Source organism: Oncorhynchus clarkii, chromosome 20 (assembly GCF_045791955.1).
Source record: "Oncorhynchus clarkii lewisi isolate Uvic-CL-2024 chromosome 20, UVic_Ocla_1.0, whole genome shotgun sequence".
Classification (NCBI taxonomy): domain Eukaryota; kingdom Metazoa; phylum Chordata; class Actinopteri; order Salmoniformes; family Salmonidae; genus Oncorhynchus; species Oncorhynchus clarkii.
The window spans coordinates 31,672,382-31,691,167 of NC_092166.1; the positions used below are offsets into that span (position 1 = coordinate 31,672,382).

At 43.0% G+C, this 18,786-nt stretch overlaps 1 protein-coding gene across 1 annotated transcript in view; it reads right to left on the reverse strand.

Moving 5' to 3' along the window:
• The window catches only part of LOC139376207 (disabled homolog 1-like), an 81,110-nt gene that overhangs the window by 26,324 nt on the left and 36,000 nt on the right, over nt 1-18,786 (reverse strand). Inside the window, exon 2 of the mRNA XM_071118504.1 lies at nt 4,928-6,032. Coding sequence (XP_070974605.1) covers nt 4,928-5,018 — 91 coding nt within the window. The 5' untranslated portion in view covers nt 5,019-6,032. The remainder of the gene's footprint in view (nt 1-4,927; nt 6,033-18,786) is intronic.

An 18,786-nucleotide genomic window follows, 5' to 3' on the forward strand; every position in this document is an offset into this window, starting at 1 on the left:
TTTGTGCATTCTTCATCAAACCATTTGTCATTGTTGTTCATTTTCTTCGGTTTTCTATTTAAGATTTTTAGATTTGATAGGGAATCTGAGAGGTCAAATATACTGTTAAGATTTTCTACTGCCAAGTTTACACCTTCACTATTACAATGAAACCTTTTGTCCAGGAAATTGTCTAGAAGGGATTGAATTTGTTGTTGCCTAATTGTTTTTTGGTAGGTTTCCAAACTGCATTCCTTCCATCTATAGCATGTCTTAATGTTACTCAGTTCCTTTGGCTTTGATGCCTCAATTGAGTATTGCTCTGTTCAAGTAGACTGTGATTTTGCTGTGGTCTGATAGGGGTGTCAGTAGGCTGACTGTGAACGCTCTGAGAGACTCTGGGTTGAGGTCAGTGATAAAGTAGTCTACAGTACTACTGCCAAGAGATGAGCTATAGGTGTACCTACCATAGGAGTCCCCTCAAAGCCTACCATTGACTATGTACATACCCAGCGTGCAACAGAGCTGCAGGAGTTGTGACCTGTTTTTGTTGGTTATGTTGTCATAGTTGTGCCTAGGGGGGCATATGTGGGAGGGAATGCTGTCACCTGCAGGCAGGTGTTTGTCCCCCTGTGTGCTGAGGGTGTCAGGTTCCTGTCCGGTTCTGGCATTTAGGTCGCCACAGACTGGTACATGTCCCTGGGCCTGGAAATAATTTATTTCCCCCTCCAGGATGGAGAAGCTGTCTTCATTAAAGTATGGGGATTCTAGTGGGGGGGGTATAGGTAGCACACAGGAGGACATTTTTCTCTGTTAAGATAATTTCCTTTTGAATTTCTAGCCAAATGTAAAATGTTCCTGTTTTGATTAATTTAATGGAGTGAGTTAGGTCTGCTCTATACCAAATTAGCATACCCCTGAGTCCCTTCCCTGTTTCACACCTGGTAGTTTGGTGGATGGGACTACCAGCTCTCTGTAACCTAGAGGGCAACCAGTGGGTCCGTCTCCTCTATACCAGGTTTTTTGCAGGATGACAATGTCTGTATTACCAATTTCTCTCTCTCTGTCTGTCTGTCTGTCTGTCTGTCTGTCTGTCTGTCTGTCTCTCTCTCTCGCTCTGTCGCTGTCTCGCTCTCTCTGGCTGTCTCTCTCTCCCCCTCTCTGTGTCTGTCACTGTGTCTATATCTCTCTTTCTCTGTCTCTCTCCCTTCCTCTATGTATCTCTCTGTTTCTCTTTGTCACATTCTCTGTTTATTTCTCTCTCTCTCTCTCTCTCTCCCCCTTTCCCTGTGTCTGTCGCTCTGTCTCTCTCTCTTTTTCTGTCTCTCTCCCTTCTTCTATGTATCTCTTTCTCCCTCTCTCTGTCTGTCACTCTGTCTCTATCTCTCTTCCTTCCTCTATGTACAGTGGGACAAAAAAGTATTTAGTCAGCCACCAATTGTGCAAGTTCTCCCACTTAAAAATATGAGAGAGGCCTGTAATTTTCATCATAGGTACACTTCAACTATGACAGACAAAATGAGAAAAATATTCCAGAAAATCACATTGTAGGAATTTTAATTAATTTATTTGCAAATTATGGTGGAAAATAAGTATTTGGTCAATAACAAAAGTTTATCTCAATACTTTGTTATATACCCTTTGTTGGCAATGACAGAGGTCAAACGTTTTCTGTAAGTCTTCACAAGGTTTTCACACACTGTTGCTGGTATTTTGGCCCATTCCTCCATGCAGATCTCCTCTAGAGCAGTGATGTTTTGTGGCTGTTGCTGGGCAACACAGACTTTCAACTCCCTCCAAAGATTTTCTATGGGGTTGAGATCTGGAGACTGGCTAGGCCACTCCAGGACCTTGAAATGCTTCTTACGAAGCCACTCCTTCGTTGCCCGGGCAGTGTGTTTGGGATCATTGTCATGCTGAAAGACCCAGCCACTTTTCGTCTTCAATGCCCTTGCTGATGGAAGGAGGTTTTCACTCAATCTCACGATACATGGCCCCATTCATTCTTTCCTTTACACGGATCAGTCGTCCTGGTACCTTTGCAGAAAAACAGCCCCAAAGCATGATGTTTCCACCCCCATGCTTCACAGTAGGTATGGTGTTCTTTGGATGCAACTCAACATTCTTTGTCCTCCAAACACGACGAGTTGAGTTTTTACCAAAAAGTTATATTTTGGTTTCATCTGACCATATGACATTCTCCCAATCTTCTTCTGGATCATCCAAATGCTCTCTTACAAACTTCAGACGGGCCTGGACATGTACTGGCTTAAGCAGGGGGACACGTCTGGCACTGCAGGATTTTAGTCCCTGGCGGCGGCGGCGTAGTGTGTTACTGATGGTAGGCTTTGTTACTTTGGTCCCAGCTCTCTGCAGGTCATTCACTAGGTCCCCCCATGTGGTTCTGGGATTTTTGCTCTTGCTGGTTCTTGCTCACCGTTCTTGTGATCATTTTGACCCCACGGGGTGAGATCTTGCGTGGAGCCCCAGATCGAGGGAGATTATCAGTGGTCTTGTATGTCTTCCATTTCCTAATAATTGCTCTCACAGTTGATTTTTTCAAACCAAGCTGCTTACCTATTGCAGATTCAGTCTTCCCAGCCTGGTGCAGGTCTACAATTTTGTTTATGGTGTCCTTTGACAGCTCGTTGGTCTTGGCCATAGTGGAGTTTGGAGTGTGACTGTTTAAGGTTGTGGACAGGTGTCTTTTATACTGATAACAAGTTCAAACAGGTGCCATTAACCTGTTGCGTCTACCAAACCCGGATCCGGGATTCTATTTACAGACCTAAGCTCATTACCATAACGCAACATTAACTATTCATGAAAATCGCAAATGAAATGAAATAAATATGCCATCTCTCAAGCTTAGCCTTTTGTAAACAACACTGTCATCTCAGATTTTCAAAATATGCTTCTCAACCATAGGAAAACAATCATTTGTGTAAAAGTGGCTAGCTAGCGTAGCATTTAGCGTTAGCATTAGCGTCAGCATCCAGCACGCAAGATTTCAACAAAAACATAAAAGCCTTCAAATAAAATCATTTACCTTTGAAGAACTTTGGATGTTTTCAATGAGGAGACTCTCAGTTAGATAGCAGATGCTCAGTTTTTCCCCAAAAGATTCTTTGTGTATTAGAAATAGCTCCGTTTTGCACATCACATTTGGCTACCAAAAAAAAAACGAAAATTCAGTCCTCAAAATGCGAACTTTTGGGTTGAGGTCGACTGAAATCGACTGAAAACATGGCAAACGTTGTTTAGAATCAATCCTCAAGGTGTTTTTCACATATCTCTTCAATGATATATCGTTCGTGGAAGCATGGTTTCTCCCCTCAATCAAATGGAAAAGTACAAGCAGCTGGCGTTTGCGCACCGAATTCCACGCAGGACACCAGGCGGACACTTGGAAAATGTAGTCTCTTATGGTCAATCTTCCAATGATATGCCTACAAATACGTCACAATGCTGCTAACACCTTGGGGGAACGACAGAAAGTGTAGGCTCATTCCTTGCGCATTCACAGCCATATAAGGAGACAATGGAAAACAGAGCTTCAGAAATTCTGCTCATTTCCTGGTTGATGCATCATCTTGGTTTCACCTGTAGAATGAGTTCTGGGGCACTTACAGACAATATCTTTGCAGATTCTGAAACTTCAGAGTGTTTTCTTTCAAAAACTGTCAAGAATATGCATAGTCGAGCATCTTTTCGTGACAAAATATGGCGCTTAAAACGGGAACGTTTTTTATCCAAAAATGAAATAGCGCCCCTAGAGATCAAAGAGGTTAATACAGGTAACGAGTGGAGGACAGAGGAGCCTTATAAAGAAGAAGTTACAGGTCTGTGAGAGCCAGAAATATTACTTGTTTGTAGGTGACCAAATACTTATTTTCCACCATAATTTGCAAATAAATTCATTAAAAATCCCACAATGTGATTTTCTGGATTTTATTTCTCATTTTGTCTGTCATAGTTGAAGTGTACCTATGATGAAAATTACAGGCCTCTCTCATCTTTTTAAGTGGGAGAACTTGCACAATTGGTGGCTGACTAAATACTTTTTTGCCCCACTGTATCTCTATGTCTCTCTTTCTCTCTCTCACATTCTCTCTCTCTTCTCGCTCTCTCCCAATCTCTCTCTGGCTGTCTCTCTCCCTCTGTCTCTCTTTGTCTCTCGTCTTCTCTGTGACTGAAGGCTGACTGAAGGTTTCTCTGGATATTCATGCTCTTGAGTGACATCCTTTCTGCATTGGTCATCGTTGGTAAAAAAAAACTATTTTAGGAAAAAAACAAAACAGCCCATGCTGTGATAATATGTTTACTTGCCTTTTATGGTGCTATAATTATATTATCAACAAATGGCCCAGACATATAAAAGAGGCTTAACCATGTTAGCGTATATTAATAGCTGTAGTTAGTATGTATTGGGCCATTGTGTAACAATTAATTGACATCACTTTTCATTAGATAGCAAGTTGTATGTTTTGATGGAGGTAGTTGATGTGTGTCATGTATCTTGTCATGAGTCTTAATGCATTTTGACCAACGTGTTTCAGTTTGGGGCAAGGTGTCCATTGTTTTGAAAAGGTGAATTCCGTTTGGACAAATGTGCTCAAGCAATGGAGAAAAAAAATGCAATACAGACAGAAGCTTGTCTCTGGTTGCTGGCAAACATACAAGCGTCTATCTTTTCATTTAGTCTAGAAATGTGTGTGTGGGTGATTGGGATGTGGTGTGTATTCTGTGAGAATACGGTGTACTTTGTGTGGGTTGGTGAAATGTGTAACGCACGTACAGTACCCTGTGTATGTTCCAGTTTGTAGTGATGATGGGTTAGAATTGTATCAAATAGAATAACTGTATTTGTGTGTTCACATGAGTGGGGGGCGTTTGCATAGCATATATTACATCCACGTAGTTCTGTGTTTGTATCTAGAATGTTTACCTTTAGTCCTCCTGGACTCCCGTCTCAGAGTGCTGGTTTTGACACCTGCTTGGAGCTCCGAGCTGGCTGACTCTCCTCCGGCTGATGACATCCTCCCGGGTCCTTCCTGTCCTCAGTCCTCCTCACAGCAGATCCACCATGGGGTTATCACTCCTCTCCTACCTCCTATGGTCTCCTATCCCCCTACTCCAGGTCTAGGATGGAGCACACTATCCCCCTACTCCAGGTCTAGGATGGAGCACACTATCCCTATACCGCCTATGGACTACTCCCCTGTCCCCTAATCCAGGATGGTTATCACACCCCCAACCTCCTATGGACTGGCCCACTACCTCACTGCACCCTACCCACTGTCCCCTACTCCAAGTCTAAGACAGAACCCACTATTCCATATACTCCAGGTCTAAGATGGAGCCCACTATTCCCTATACTCCAGGTCTAAGATGGAGCCCACTATTCCCTATACTCCAGATCTAAGATGGAGCCCACTATTCCCTATACTCCAGGTCTAAGATGGAGCCCACTATTCCCTATACTCCAGATCTAAGATGGAGCCCACTATTCCCTATACTCCAAGTCTAAGATGGAGCCCACTATTCCCTATACTCCAGGTCTAAGATGGAGCCCACTATTCCCTATGCTCCAGGTCTAAGATGGAGTCCACTATTCCCTATACTCCAAGTCTAAGATGGAGCTCTCCTCCATGTCCTTTGTGGGAAGTGTGATGGTATTTAGTGAAGAAAGCCATGGAGTTCCGATCTCTCTCAGTGTAGGCTCATCCTGGGAGTGTCTGAGTGATCTCTCAGAGCTGATGAAGGGGCAGATCTTGGAGTGGCCCTCTGGAATGCTTTAGACTAGTTCTAACATGGCGGCTAAAATGTCCCTCAAAGAAGGTCAAGTATTACATGGTCCCTCTATTGCTCTTTAGTGTAGTTCCCACCTAGTGATTGGTGAATACTTCCTCCCAAAGGGAACGCATGGGTTGTGGTGGTACTGTTATATTCTTTAGGCCAGGTTGAGTAGGGCTATGCCTCTTGGGTAGGATACTTCAGAGATTGTCCTCATGTTGTACATCACTGTCCCTCCTTCGAGTAGCACTGGAAGTCTAAGAGACAGGGAAGACATTTAGCATTAGCTAACGTGTGTGTATTAGCCACTGGTAAGTAACACGACAAAACACATTCCCGCATTAGTCTTCATTATAATGAGTTAAAACGTGAACATGGCTGATACCAATTCATCACTAAACTAGGTAGTCATTATCTTGTCTAGCTATCACAGTTTGGGTTATGTTTAGATCGTCAAGGTTATTTCCATTCCTCAAGGGACATTCTGTGATTTTCCTGAAAAACGAATCCCAGATTGAAGCTGAAAGCAAACAATACTGCATTACAAACGTTTACACCCCACATAGGGTCAGTGCCAGTGGAGGCTGGTGGAGGAGGTACAGGAAGACGGACTCATTGTAGTGGCTGGAATGGACAAAACGGAACGGTATCATACACATCAAAGATACCGGAAAACACATGTTAGACTCCCTTCCATTCATTCCATTCCAGCCATTACAATGAGTCCGTCTTCCTCCCACCAGCCTCAACTGGTCAGTGCTTTTTATAATGTGCTATTTACTATAGAGGAAAGGGAAGGAGGCTGCAAACAGAGCAGATTCATTTCTAGGGCAGAACTGTGGAGAGAGAGGATCTTGGCATTAGGAGCGCTGAATTAGAACACAAAAACACACACAAAACACACGCACAAACACATACACGCACACACACTTTGAATTGGAAGCCCCAGCGCTTTTAATGCCCTTGAATTATCCACTTCTAACATAGGGGCCGTGCCAAGGCAAAAGCTGGCACAGAGAACAGCAATGTGGTTGGCATGGTGATGGTTCATTGTTGGAAGAGTAGACCTCAACTCCACTGTGTCTGTCCTCAAAAAGAGCAGCTCTGCTCAGTTGTTCATATGGCATTGTGCACATGTGTGTGCTCTGACATTGTGTGACATTGTACTTTTGTATGTGTGGGTGTGTGCGAACGAGAGAGTGGGTGTGATATAGATATAGAGCGAAAGAGAGAGACAGATAAACCGAGATAAATGGAGAGAGACAGAGAGAGACAAACCAAGAGAGACAGAGAGAGAGACAGCGAGAGATAAACTGAGAGAGAGAGAGCGATAGACAGAGAGAGACAAACCAAAAGAGACAGAGAGAGAGACAGCGAGAGATAAACTGAGAGAGAGAGCGATAGACAGAGAGAGACAAACCAAGAGAGACAGAGACAGCAAGAGATAAACTGAGAGAGAGAGGGACAGAGAGAGACAAACCGAGAGAGACAGAGAGAGAGACAGCGAGACATAAACTGAGAGAGAGAGCGATAGACAGAGATAGATAAATCGAGACAGGAGAGAGAGACAGAGAGAGAGAGACAGAGAGAGGGACAGAGAAAGAGAGACAGAGACAAACCGAGACAGACAGAGACCGTGAGAGACAAACCGAGAGAGAGACAGAGAGAGAGAGAAATAAACTGAGAGAGAGAGAGAGACAGAGAGAGACAAACCGAGAGAGACAGAGAGAGAGAGAGAGAGAGAGAGAGAGAGAGAGAGAGACAGCAACCTTGGGACAAACCTATGCATTATCATTAACAGCAGACTCATACATTTCCTCAGTAAAAACAATTTGGCATGAGGGTCTGCTAAACAAATTGATGGAAAGTGGTGTTGGGGCAAAAACATACAACATTATAAAATCCATGTACACAAACAAGTGTGCGGTTAAAATAGGCACGAGTCCAACACTATCATTAAGTTTGCAGACGATACAACAGTGGTAGGCCTGATCACCGACAACAATGAGACAGCCTATAGGGAGGAGGTCAGAGACCTGGCCGGGTGGTGCCAGAATAACAACCTATCCCTCAACGTAACCAAGACTAAGGGAATTATTGTGGACTACAGGAAATGGAGGACCGAGCATGCCCCCATTCTCATCGACGGGGCTGTAGTGGAGCAGGTTGAGAGCTTCAAGTTCCTTGGTGTCCACATCAACAATAAACTAGAATGGTCCAAACACACCAAGACAGTTGTGAAGAGAGCACAACAAAGCCTATTTCCCCCCCAGGAAACTAAAAAGATTTGGCATGGGTACTGAGATCCTCAAAAGGTTCTACAGCTGCAACATCACTGCCGGGTACGGCAATTGCTCAGCCTCTGACCGCAAGGCACTACAGAGGGTAGTGCGTACAGCCCAGTACATCACTGGGGCTAAGCTGCCTGCCATCCAGGCCCTAAAAATTGTCAAAGATCCCAGCCACCCCCAGTCGTAGACTGTTCTCTCTACAACCGCATGGCTAGCGGTACCGGAGTGCCACGTTTAGGATAAAATGGATTCTCAACAGTTTTTACCCCCAAGCCATAAGACTCCTGAACAGGTAATCAAATGGCTACCTGGACTATTTGCATTGTGTGCCCCCCCAACCCCTCTTTTACGCTGCTGCTACTCTCTGCTTATCATATATGCATAGTCTAACCACAAGGGTAGCTGACAAGGTACAAATCTGTCGTTCTGCCCCTGAACAGGCAGTTAACCCACTGTTCCTAGGCCGTCATTGAAAATAAGAATTTGTTCTTAACTGACTTGCCTAGTTAAATAATGGTAAAAACATTTTTTTTTACATAGTACCTCAATTGGGCCGACCAACCAGTGCTCCCGCACATTGGCTAACCGGGCTATCTGCATTGTGTCCCGCCACCCACCAACCCCTCTTTTGCGCTACTGCTACTCTCTGTTCATCATATATGCATAGTCACTTTAACCATATCTACATGTACATACTACCTCAATCAGTCTGACTAACTGGTGTCTGTATGCAACCTCGCTACTGTATATAGCCTGTCTTTTTACTGTTGTTTTATTTCTTTACTTACCTATTGTTCACCTAATACCTTTTTTGAATTATTGGTTAGAGCCTGTAAGTAAGCATTTCACTGTAAGGTCTACACCTGTTGTATTCGGCGCACGTGACAAATAAACTTTGATTTGAAATAGGCAAAAAACACACATTTCTTCCCACAGGGCCGTGGGGTGAGACAGGGATGCAGCTTAAGCCCCACCCTCTTCACCATATATATCAACGAATTGGCGAGGGCACAAGAACAATCTGCAGCACCTGGCCTCACCGTACTATAATCTGAAGTTAAATGTCTACAGTTTGCTGATGATCTGGTGCTTCTGTCACCAAAGAAGGTGGGCCTACAGCAGCACCTAGATCTTCTGCACAGATTCTGACAGACCTGGGCCCTGACAGTAAATCTCAGTAAGACCAAAATAATGGTGTTCCAAAAAAGGTCCAGTCGCCAGAACCACAAATACAAATTCCATCTAGACACCGTTGCCCTAGAACACACAAAAGAAGCTTTGGCCTAAACATCATCGCCACAGGTAACATCCACAAAGCTGTGAACGATCTGAAAGACAAGACAAGAAGGGCATTCTATGCCATCAAAAGGAAGAGAAAATTCGATGTACCAATTAGGATCTGGCTAAAAATTCTTGAATCTATAACCGATTCAAGATTTTTTTGCCAGATCCTAATTGGTATGTCGAATTTTCTGTTCCTTTTGATGGCATAGAATGCGTGTGTGTGTTTTTGCAGTTATAGAACCCATTGTGAGGTCTGGGGTCCGCTCACCAACCAATAATTCACAAAATGGAACAAACACCAAATTGAGACTCCGCATGCAGAATTCTGAAAAGATATCCTCAGTGTACAACGTAAAACACCAAATAATGCATGCAGAGCAGAATTAGGCAGACACCCGCTAATTACCACGTTCAATTCTACAACCACCTAAAAGGAAGCGATTCCCAAACCTTCCATAACAAAGCCGTCACCTACAGAGAGATGAACCTGGAGAAGAGTCCCCTAAGCAAGCTGGTCCCGGGGCTCTGTTCACAAATACAAACAGACCCCACAGAGCCCCAGGACAGCAACACAATTAGACCCAACCAAATCACGAGAAAACAAAAAGATAATTACACATGGGAAAGAATTAACAAAAAAAACAGAGCAAACTAGAATGCTATTTGGCCCTAAACAGAGAGTATACAGTGGTTGAATACCTGACCCAAACTTAAGGAAAGCTTTGACTATGTACAGACTCAGTGAGCATAGCCTTGCTATTGAGAAAGGTCGCCGTAGGTAGGCCTGGCTCTCAAAAGAAGACAGGCTTACTGCACACTGCCCACAAAATAAGGTGGAAAATGAGCTGCACTTCCTAACCTGCCAAATGTATGACTATATTAGTTACACATATTTCCCTAAGATTATATAGATCCACAAAGAATTTGAAAACAAACCCGATTTTGATAAACTCCCATATCTACTGGGTGTGAACTGTTTCCACAAGAAAAGGGCAACCAGTGAAGAACAAACACCAGTGTAAATACAACCTATATTTATGTTTATTTATGTACTTTAACCATTTGCACATCGTTACAACACTGTATATATATATACAGTGCCTTGCGAAAGTATTCGGCCCCCTTGAACTTTGCGACCTTTTGCCACATTTCAGGCTTCAAACATAAAGATATAAAACTGTATTTTTTTGTGAAGAATCAACAACAAGTGGGACACATTCATGAAGTGGAACGACATTTATTGGATATTTCAAACTTTTTTAACAAATCATAAACTGAAAAATTGGGCGTGCAAAATTATTCAGCCCCTTTACTTTCAGTGCAGCAAACTCTCTCCAGAAGTTCAGTGAGGATCTCTGAATGATCCAATGTTGACCTAAATGACTAATGATGATAAATACAATCCACCTGTGTGTAATCAAGTCTCCGTATAAATGCACCTGCACTGTGATAGTCTCAGAGGTCCGTTAAAAGCGCAGAGAGCATCATGAAGAACAAGGAACACACCAGGCAGGTCCGAGATACTGTTGTGAAGAAGTTTAAAGCCGGATTTGGATACAAAAAGATTTCCCAAGCTTTAAACATCCCAAGGAGCACTGTGCAAGCGATAATATTGAAATGGAAGGAGTATCAGACCACTGCAAATCTACCAAGACCTGGCCGTCCCTCTAAACTTTCAGCTCATACAAGGAGAAGACTGATCAGAGATGCAGCCAAGAGGCCCATGATCACTCTGGATGAACTGCAGAGATCTACAGCTGAGGTGGGACACTCTGTCCATAGGACAACAATCAGTCGTATATTGCACAAATCTGGCCTTTATGGAAGAGTGGCAAGAAGAAAGCCATTTCTTAAAGATATCCATAAAAAGTGTCGTTTAAAGTTTGCCACAAGCCACCTGGGAGACACACCAAACATGTGGAAGAAGGTGCTCTGGTCAGATGAAACCAAAATTGAACTTTTTGGCAACAATGCAAAACGTTATGTTTGGCGTAAAAGCAACACAGCTCATCACCCTGAACACACCATCCCCACTGTCAAACATGGTGGTGGCAGCATCATGGTTTGGGCCTGCTTTTCTTCAGCAGGGACAGGGAAGATGGTTCAAATTGATGGGAAGATGGATGGAGCCAAATACAGGACCATTCTGGAAGAAAACCTGATGGAGTCTGCAAAAGACCTGAGACTGGGACGGAGATTTGTCTTCCAACAAGACAATGATCCAAAACATAAAGCAAAATCTAAAATGGAATGGTTCAAAAATAAACATATCCAGGTGTTAGAATGGCCAAGTCAAAGTCCAGACCTGAATCCAATCGAGAATCTGTGGAAAGAACTGAAAACTGCTGTTCACAAATGCTCTCCATCCAACCTCACTGAGCTCGAGCTGTTTTGCAAGGAGGAATGGGAAAAAATGTCAGTCTCTCGATGTGCAAAACTGATAGAGACATACCCCAAGCGACTTACAGCTGTAATCGCAGCAAAAGGTGGCGCTACAAAGTACTAACTTAAGGGGGCTGAATAATTTTGCAAGCCCAATTTTTCAGTTTTTGAATTGTTAAAAAGGTTTGAAATATCCAATACATGTCGTTCCACTCCATGATTGTGTCCCACTTGTTGATTCTTCACAAAAAAATACAGTTTTATATCTTTATGTTTGAAGCCTGAAATGTGGCAAAAGGTCGCAAAGTTCAAGGGGGCCGAATACTTCGCAAGGCACTGTACATAATATGACGTTTGTAATGTCTTTATTCTTGGGAAACTTCAATGAGTGTATTGTTTTCTGTTCATTTTTATTGTTAATTTCACTTTTGTATATTATCTACTTCACTTGCCTTGGCAATGTTAACATGTGTTTCCCATGCCAATAAAGCCCCTTGAATTGAAGTGAAATTGAATTGAGAGAGAGAGACAGAGAGAGATAAATCGAGAGAGACAGAGAGAGGGACAGAGAGAGATAGAGAGAGATAGATGGAGACAGAGATAGAGAGACAGGGAGAGATAAACCGAGAGACAGAGAGAGAGAGAGAGAGATAAACCAAGAGAGACAGAGAGAGGGACAGAGAGATAAACCGAGAGAGACAGAGAGAGATAGACCGAGACAGAGAGAGAGAGATAAACCAAGAGAGACAGAGAGAGATATACCGAGAGAGACAGAGAGAGAGAGAGAGAGGGAGAGAGACAGACAGAGAGAGAAACTTCCTATCCAGGATAGAGCAATAGCTCCTTTTTTGAACTCTACGCACACAATCTGGACTCTACCCACACACTCACACAGACTTACACTGACAACCCAACACTCACACAGACTTACACTGACAACCCAACACACTCACACAGACTTACACTGACAACCCAACACACACACACACACACACACACACACACACACACACACACACACTGACAACCCAACACACACAACACACACTTACACTGACAACCCAACACACACACACTTACACTGACAACACACACACACACACACACACACACACACACACACACACACTGACAACCCAACACACACACACACACACACACTTACACTGACACTGACACACACTTCACACACACACACACACACACACACACACACACACACACACACACACACACACTTACACTGACAACCCAACACACACACACTTCACACACACACACACACACACACACACACACACACACACACACACACACACACACACACACACACACACACACACACACACACACACACACACTGCTGCTACTGTCTATTACAGTTGAAGTCGGAAGTTTACATACACCTTAGCCAAATACATTTAAACTCAGTTTTTCACAATTCCTGACATTTAATCCTAGTAAAAATGCCCTGTTTTAGGTCAGTTAGGATCACCACTTTATTTTAAGAATCTGAAATGTCAGAATAATAGTAGAGAGAATGATTTATTTCAGCTTTTATTTCTTTCATCACATTCCCAGTGGGTCAGAAGTTTACATACACTCAATTAGTATTTGGTAACATTGCCTTTAAATTTCTTAACTTGGGTCAAACATTTAAGGGAGCCTTCCAGAAGCTTCCAACAATAAGTTGGGTGAATTTTGGCCCATTCCTCCTGACAGAGCTGGTGTAACTGAGTCAGGTTTGTAGGCCTCCTTGCTCGCACACGCTTTTTCCGTTCCGCCCACAAATGTTCTATAGGATTGAGGTCAGGGCTTTGTGATAGCCACTGCAATACCTTGACTTTGTTGTCCTTAAGCCATTTTGCCACAACTTTGGAAGTATGCTTGGGGTCATTGTCCATTTGGAAGACCCATTTGCAACCAAGCTTTAACTTCCTAACTAATGTCTTGAGATATTGCTTCAATATATCCACAATTTTCCTGCCTCATGACGCCATCTATTTTGTGAAGTGCACCAGTCCCTCCTGCAGCAGAGCACCCCCACAACATGATGTTGCCATCCCCGTGCTTCACGGTTGGGATGGTGTTCTTCGGCTTGCAAGCTTCCCCCTTTTTTCCTCCAAACATAACGATGGTCATTATCGCCAAACAGTTATATTTTTGTTTCATCAGACCAGAGGACATTTCTCCAAAAAGTACAATCTTTGTCCCCATGTGCAGTCGCAAACCTTAGTCTGGCCTTTTTTATTGCGGTTTTGGAGCAATGGCTTCTTCCTTGCTGAGCGGCCTTTCAGGTTATGTCGATTTAGTAATTGTTTTACTGTGGATATATATATACTTTTGTACCTGTTTCCTCCAGCATCTTCACAGGGTCCTTTGCTGTTTTTCTGTGATTTATTTGCACTTTTCGCACCAAAGTACGTTCATCTCAAAGAAACAGAACGTGTCTCCTTCCTGGGCGGTATGAGTTTGAAGGTAGGCCTTGAAATACATCCACAGGTACACCTCCAATTGACTCAAATGATGTCAATTAGCCTATCAGAAGCTTCTAAAGCCATGACATCATTTTCTAGAAATTTCCAAGCTGTTTAAAGGCACAGTTAACTTAGTGTATGTAAACTTCTGACCCACTGGAATTGTGATACAGTAAATTATAAGTTAAATAATCTGTCTGTAAACAATTTTGGGAAAAATTACTAACCGATTTGCCAAAACTATAGTTTGTTAACAAGAAATTTGTGGATTGGTTGAAAAACAAGTTTTAATGTAAACTTCCGACTTCAACTGTATCTATCCTGTTGCCTAGTCACTTTACCCCTACTATATGTACAGTACATAGCTACCTCAGTTACCTCATACCCCTGCACATCGACTCGGTACTGGTTATTTTTTACTCGTTTTGTTATTTGTTATTCACTGTGTATTTATTCCTTGTGTCAGTATTTCTATCTCTCGTTTTATTTGTATTTTTTTAATCACTGTTTAGCTCTGCATTGTCGGAAAAGGACCTGTAAGTATGCATTCCACTGTTAGTCTACACCTGTTGCTTACAAAGCAGGTGACAAATTACATTTGATTCGATTAGCTCCTCTCCTCCATCTCTACAGGTGAGTCTTCAGCCCTGCTATTACTCAAACACAGGAGACACATCACATTACATTTCCCAGAACAACAGGGTATTGCAACCCGTCTAGTCATTACTGTTTCTCTGCGTGTGAGTACCTAAATGTCTGGCCCTGCGTGTCGCCCTGCCTGCAAGCATTTCACCATAGGAATGATTCAAGTGCGCTTATAATGTCACGGCAGATAATGTCACGTCGTCTGATCCGAGTGGGAGGCCAATATACATATAAGTACTTCTCTGACAAAACCCTCCGAGTGTCAGAGAAGACAAGGGAATACAATTTCCTTCCCCTGTCACAAAGACCCTTATTGTGATGTAATTTTCAATCTATTAGTTAGTTAGAGGATGGAAGAGCAATTTAATGTGATGAAACCAGTGGTATGTAGGTCACACACACACACACACACAAAGGCACACACGCACGCACCCACCCACACACTCACATGTGCGCGCACATACACAAGCGCACACACACACCCCCCTCCCCCTCCCCCACACACACACACACACACACACACAATCTGCTCTGTGTTTTAACAGCTTCCAGTCTTGTGATTTGGGTCAGAGTTAACGAGCGATGGAGCGTCATGCGTTGGTGTGTGTTCATCACAGCTTCTCCTCTCACACTGAGCTGTTAAGAGTCAGTCTGTCAAAGCCTGGAGACAAAAGTCCTAACTTTATTTTATTTATCTGGCTCATTTATATTTCTTGTGTTTCTCATGTGAGGGAGGGGCTGAGGGAACACTTCCTTATGGAAGTATGTCTATTCCACACCTCCTGCTCCTGTCTTCACTCAGTTTAGGAGACGAGGGGAAGAGAGAAAGAGACAGAGAGACACCGAGCAATTGAGAGAGAGAGAGAGAGAGAGAGAGAGGGGGAGAGTGTGTGAGAGAGAGAGAGAGGGGGGGGGGGGCTAATTTAAGCAAAATACATTTTCAGCCCCCACCGACCCCTCCGTTGATCCCATCCAAAAATCTGCCTCTGCCGTCAAAAACGGGATTAGCTAACAGATACAGCCTCTTGCCGTGTGGGGAAGGAAGCCTGATGAAATATGACAACTCTCTCCTCTTAACACTGAGAACATCAATCACCGAGTAAGCCATTGATTTTTGGGGAGGGAGTCAGAGCACACACCTTCGCATGGCAAAGCCAGACCCTTTGGGTATCAGGTATATATAACCTGTCACGCAGCAGAAATGTGCTCAGAATATTTTTTATCAAAGAGAGGAAATCAATTTGCTTTTTTGTTTCGCAGACATTCAGTATGACACAGTAATTAACATTTTTCCAGTTGACATTGGAACTGATTTAACGTTCTTTCGATTGCGTTTTTAGATGATGTTGCCAAAATGTTGTCAATATGGTGAAATATGAATGTATCTTCAACCAGGTCCCTGGACATACTGAGGATTGATTCCACTTCAGACGTTGCTGTTAATTTGTAACTGGCTGTATCCCCTGATACTGAATACTGAGACATGTCAAACACAACTGATGTTCTGAATTTCACCAAAGGAAGCATTCAAATCCCATCAAAAAAAAAAAAAATTGAAATAAATATTTTCCAAATTAAATTCAACTTTAAGTTCGATCTCCATCATTACATTAAAGCTTCATTTATGTGTCGTCATTCATGTTAACCAGCATCACTAGTCACACTAAGCACAAAACAAATTAGAGTTCTGAGTGAAGGCAAACATCACATCATTCTATTTCCTGTTTATCTGTATTTGTATCTCCTAATAGAGGCAGCATTTAAAACACAATCTTAATGTACCATTAGGCTCAGATGGTAAGATTAGTCCCTAGCTACCTTACAGATGGGTAACAAAGGTTGAAAGGTCATCCATAAGCAGCTACGGCCTATTACGTCTGTATTCATACCAGCCTCAGCAGACACTCCAGCATGTGTGTGTGTCCGTGTGAGCGTCTGTGCGTGTGTGTGGCTGACACGTCTGTCGACTAGCAGGCCAGGCCTGTCCCTAGATTATCTGTGTGGGTTGCTGTGGTGCCAATGCTGGCGTGGCCTGGGGGTGGTGGGGCCATTTGTTTGACAGACTGGCTTTGGCACCTAGTGCTGGTCATCTTTGTTACAAAATGCCCGCCAGCTTATGGATGGGGACAGGACTGTCACAACCTGCCTGAGCTAGCTGCAGTTCCAGCCCGGTGCCTGCGAGACTCACCCTGCTGTTTTTACCTTGTGTCACCTAGGATAGTCCCAGGCAACATGTCCTCTCTACAGTACTTCAAGGCCTAACATAGTTTTTTTGATGTACTAAATAACATCAGTGATTTTAAAGGGTTTGTTCTTTGGGCATGAAAGATCATTTTACTCATTTAGGGAGCTGTCTCCATGGATTCAGCAATTGTTATCAAGCCCTCACAAGAAATGATCATCTCTCATCTCTGGTGGCCTAACAAGCACCTGATAGTCCTCCAATATGAGATGACATATAATTTGTTGCTAGTGGATATCTAATTAGCTACTTGTAATTGGTTAACAGCTCTATACTGCAATTTATTACTGTTTCCAGGCTACCAATTAATTGCATTATTTCATCTGTGTGCCCAAACAACAAGGTTTTACCGTGCCAGGTCTGGGTGGAAATAGTATTTGGTATTTTGTGGTGGCCTAATTAGGCTTACTTGAAATAATTCATGAATAAAATTGGTAATAAAATTGGCTGATAATTACTTATTATGTTACCATGTCGTTTCCATATGAATTACCAGATCATTATGGGCCCATAAATTAAATTGTTACTTTTGTTTTCTCTCAAAAACTAGGTGTGCTCACTGATTTAATTGGCTTGCCTGGCATTATAAAACCATTGGAATAGTCCCAAAATTGCAAATCCACTTCACACATTCGACCGATAAGCTATATCAAGCGCACCCCACTTCCTAATATAAGGAAAGCAATTACTATTTAAACCCCGGCGTTAACAGTGAAACTGATAAGAGACAGCCACATTAACAGTGCTGGACAGAGCCAAAGAAAGACCGTCAAAAAAATATTGATTTCCCCCTGTTCTACTTAACAGCGCCACTGATTGGAATGAGTCACATTGCTGGATGGAACCCAAAAGGAAAGAGTCCCCCCTTTTTAATCTCCTATTCTCTGAGATCCACAGCGAGCGTCTGTCTGGCCTTCCAAAAGGACTGATGGCCTCTGATATCAGACTGGTCCTTCACGCTCCATTAGTTAACCTCATTTCTAGCAAGATGGAAGAGCTCTCAGCCTGGCCACCGAAACGACACAACGGTCAAAGTGAGGGGAGTAGGGAAAGAAAGAGCATAATAACACTGTTCTGTTCTGTTCATGCGTTGATTTTTGAGCAGCAGCAGCATACTCATTCGCCTCCCGATAGATACTGGGGGCTTCAGGTTCACTGGATATAGCTGGTAAACAAAATTAGTATTTGCAGCGCAATTGGCCTCTTTGCCGCATGGAGTTGATGTCAAAATAAACCTTGGAGCAGTGCACTCATTTAGCCACAGCTCCAACAGGGCCAGGCATGGGTGGGCACAGGGTTAGAGAGGGTCTGTCCTCTAAAACGCTCCTACATTAGCTTCCAGCACAAAGGATTACAATTTAATTGGGAGAGGAGGAACGGGAACTTCAAGTCTGGGACGTGACATAAATAAGAATACACATGCAGCATCCACGCACTCTTACTAACGTTCCCATGAACTATATCGCAGCAGTTGTATATTGCTGGGATTGATGATACAATGGCGTTGCATCAATTCCATATTTATGCTTAGGCTTGAGTGTAGCAACTACCTTGCAATGTGACAGAAATAAATCAAGCAAATCCTGTAAATCCACATGTTATGTTCTATACGACTTGTCTCATTCTATAGGTCTGGTCTCCCAGCGTGGATTCTAATATCTATAAATACAGGCAGCATGCATGCTGCTGT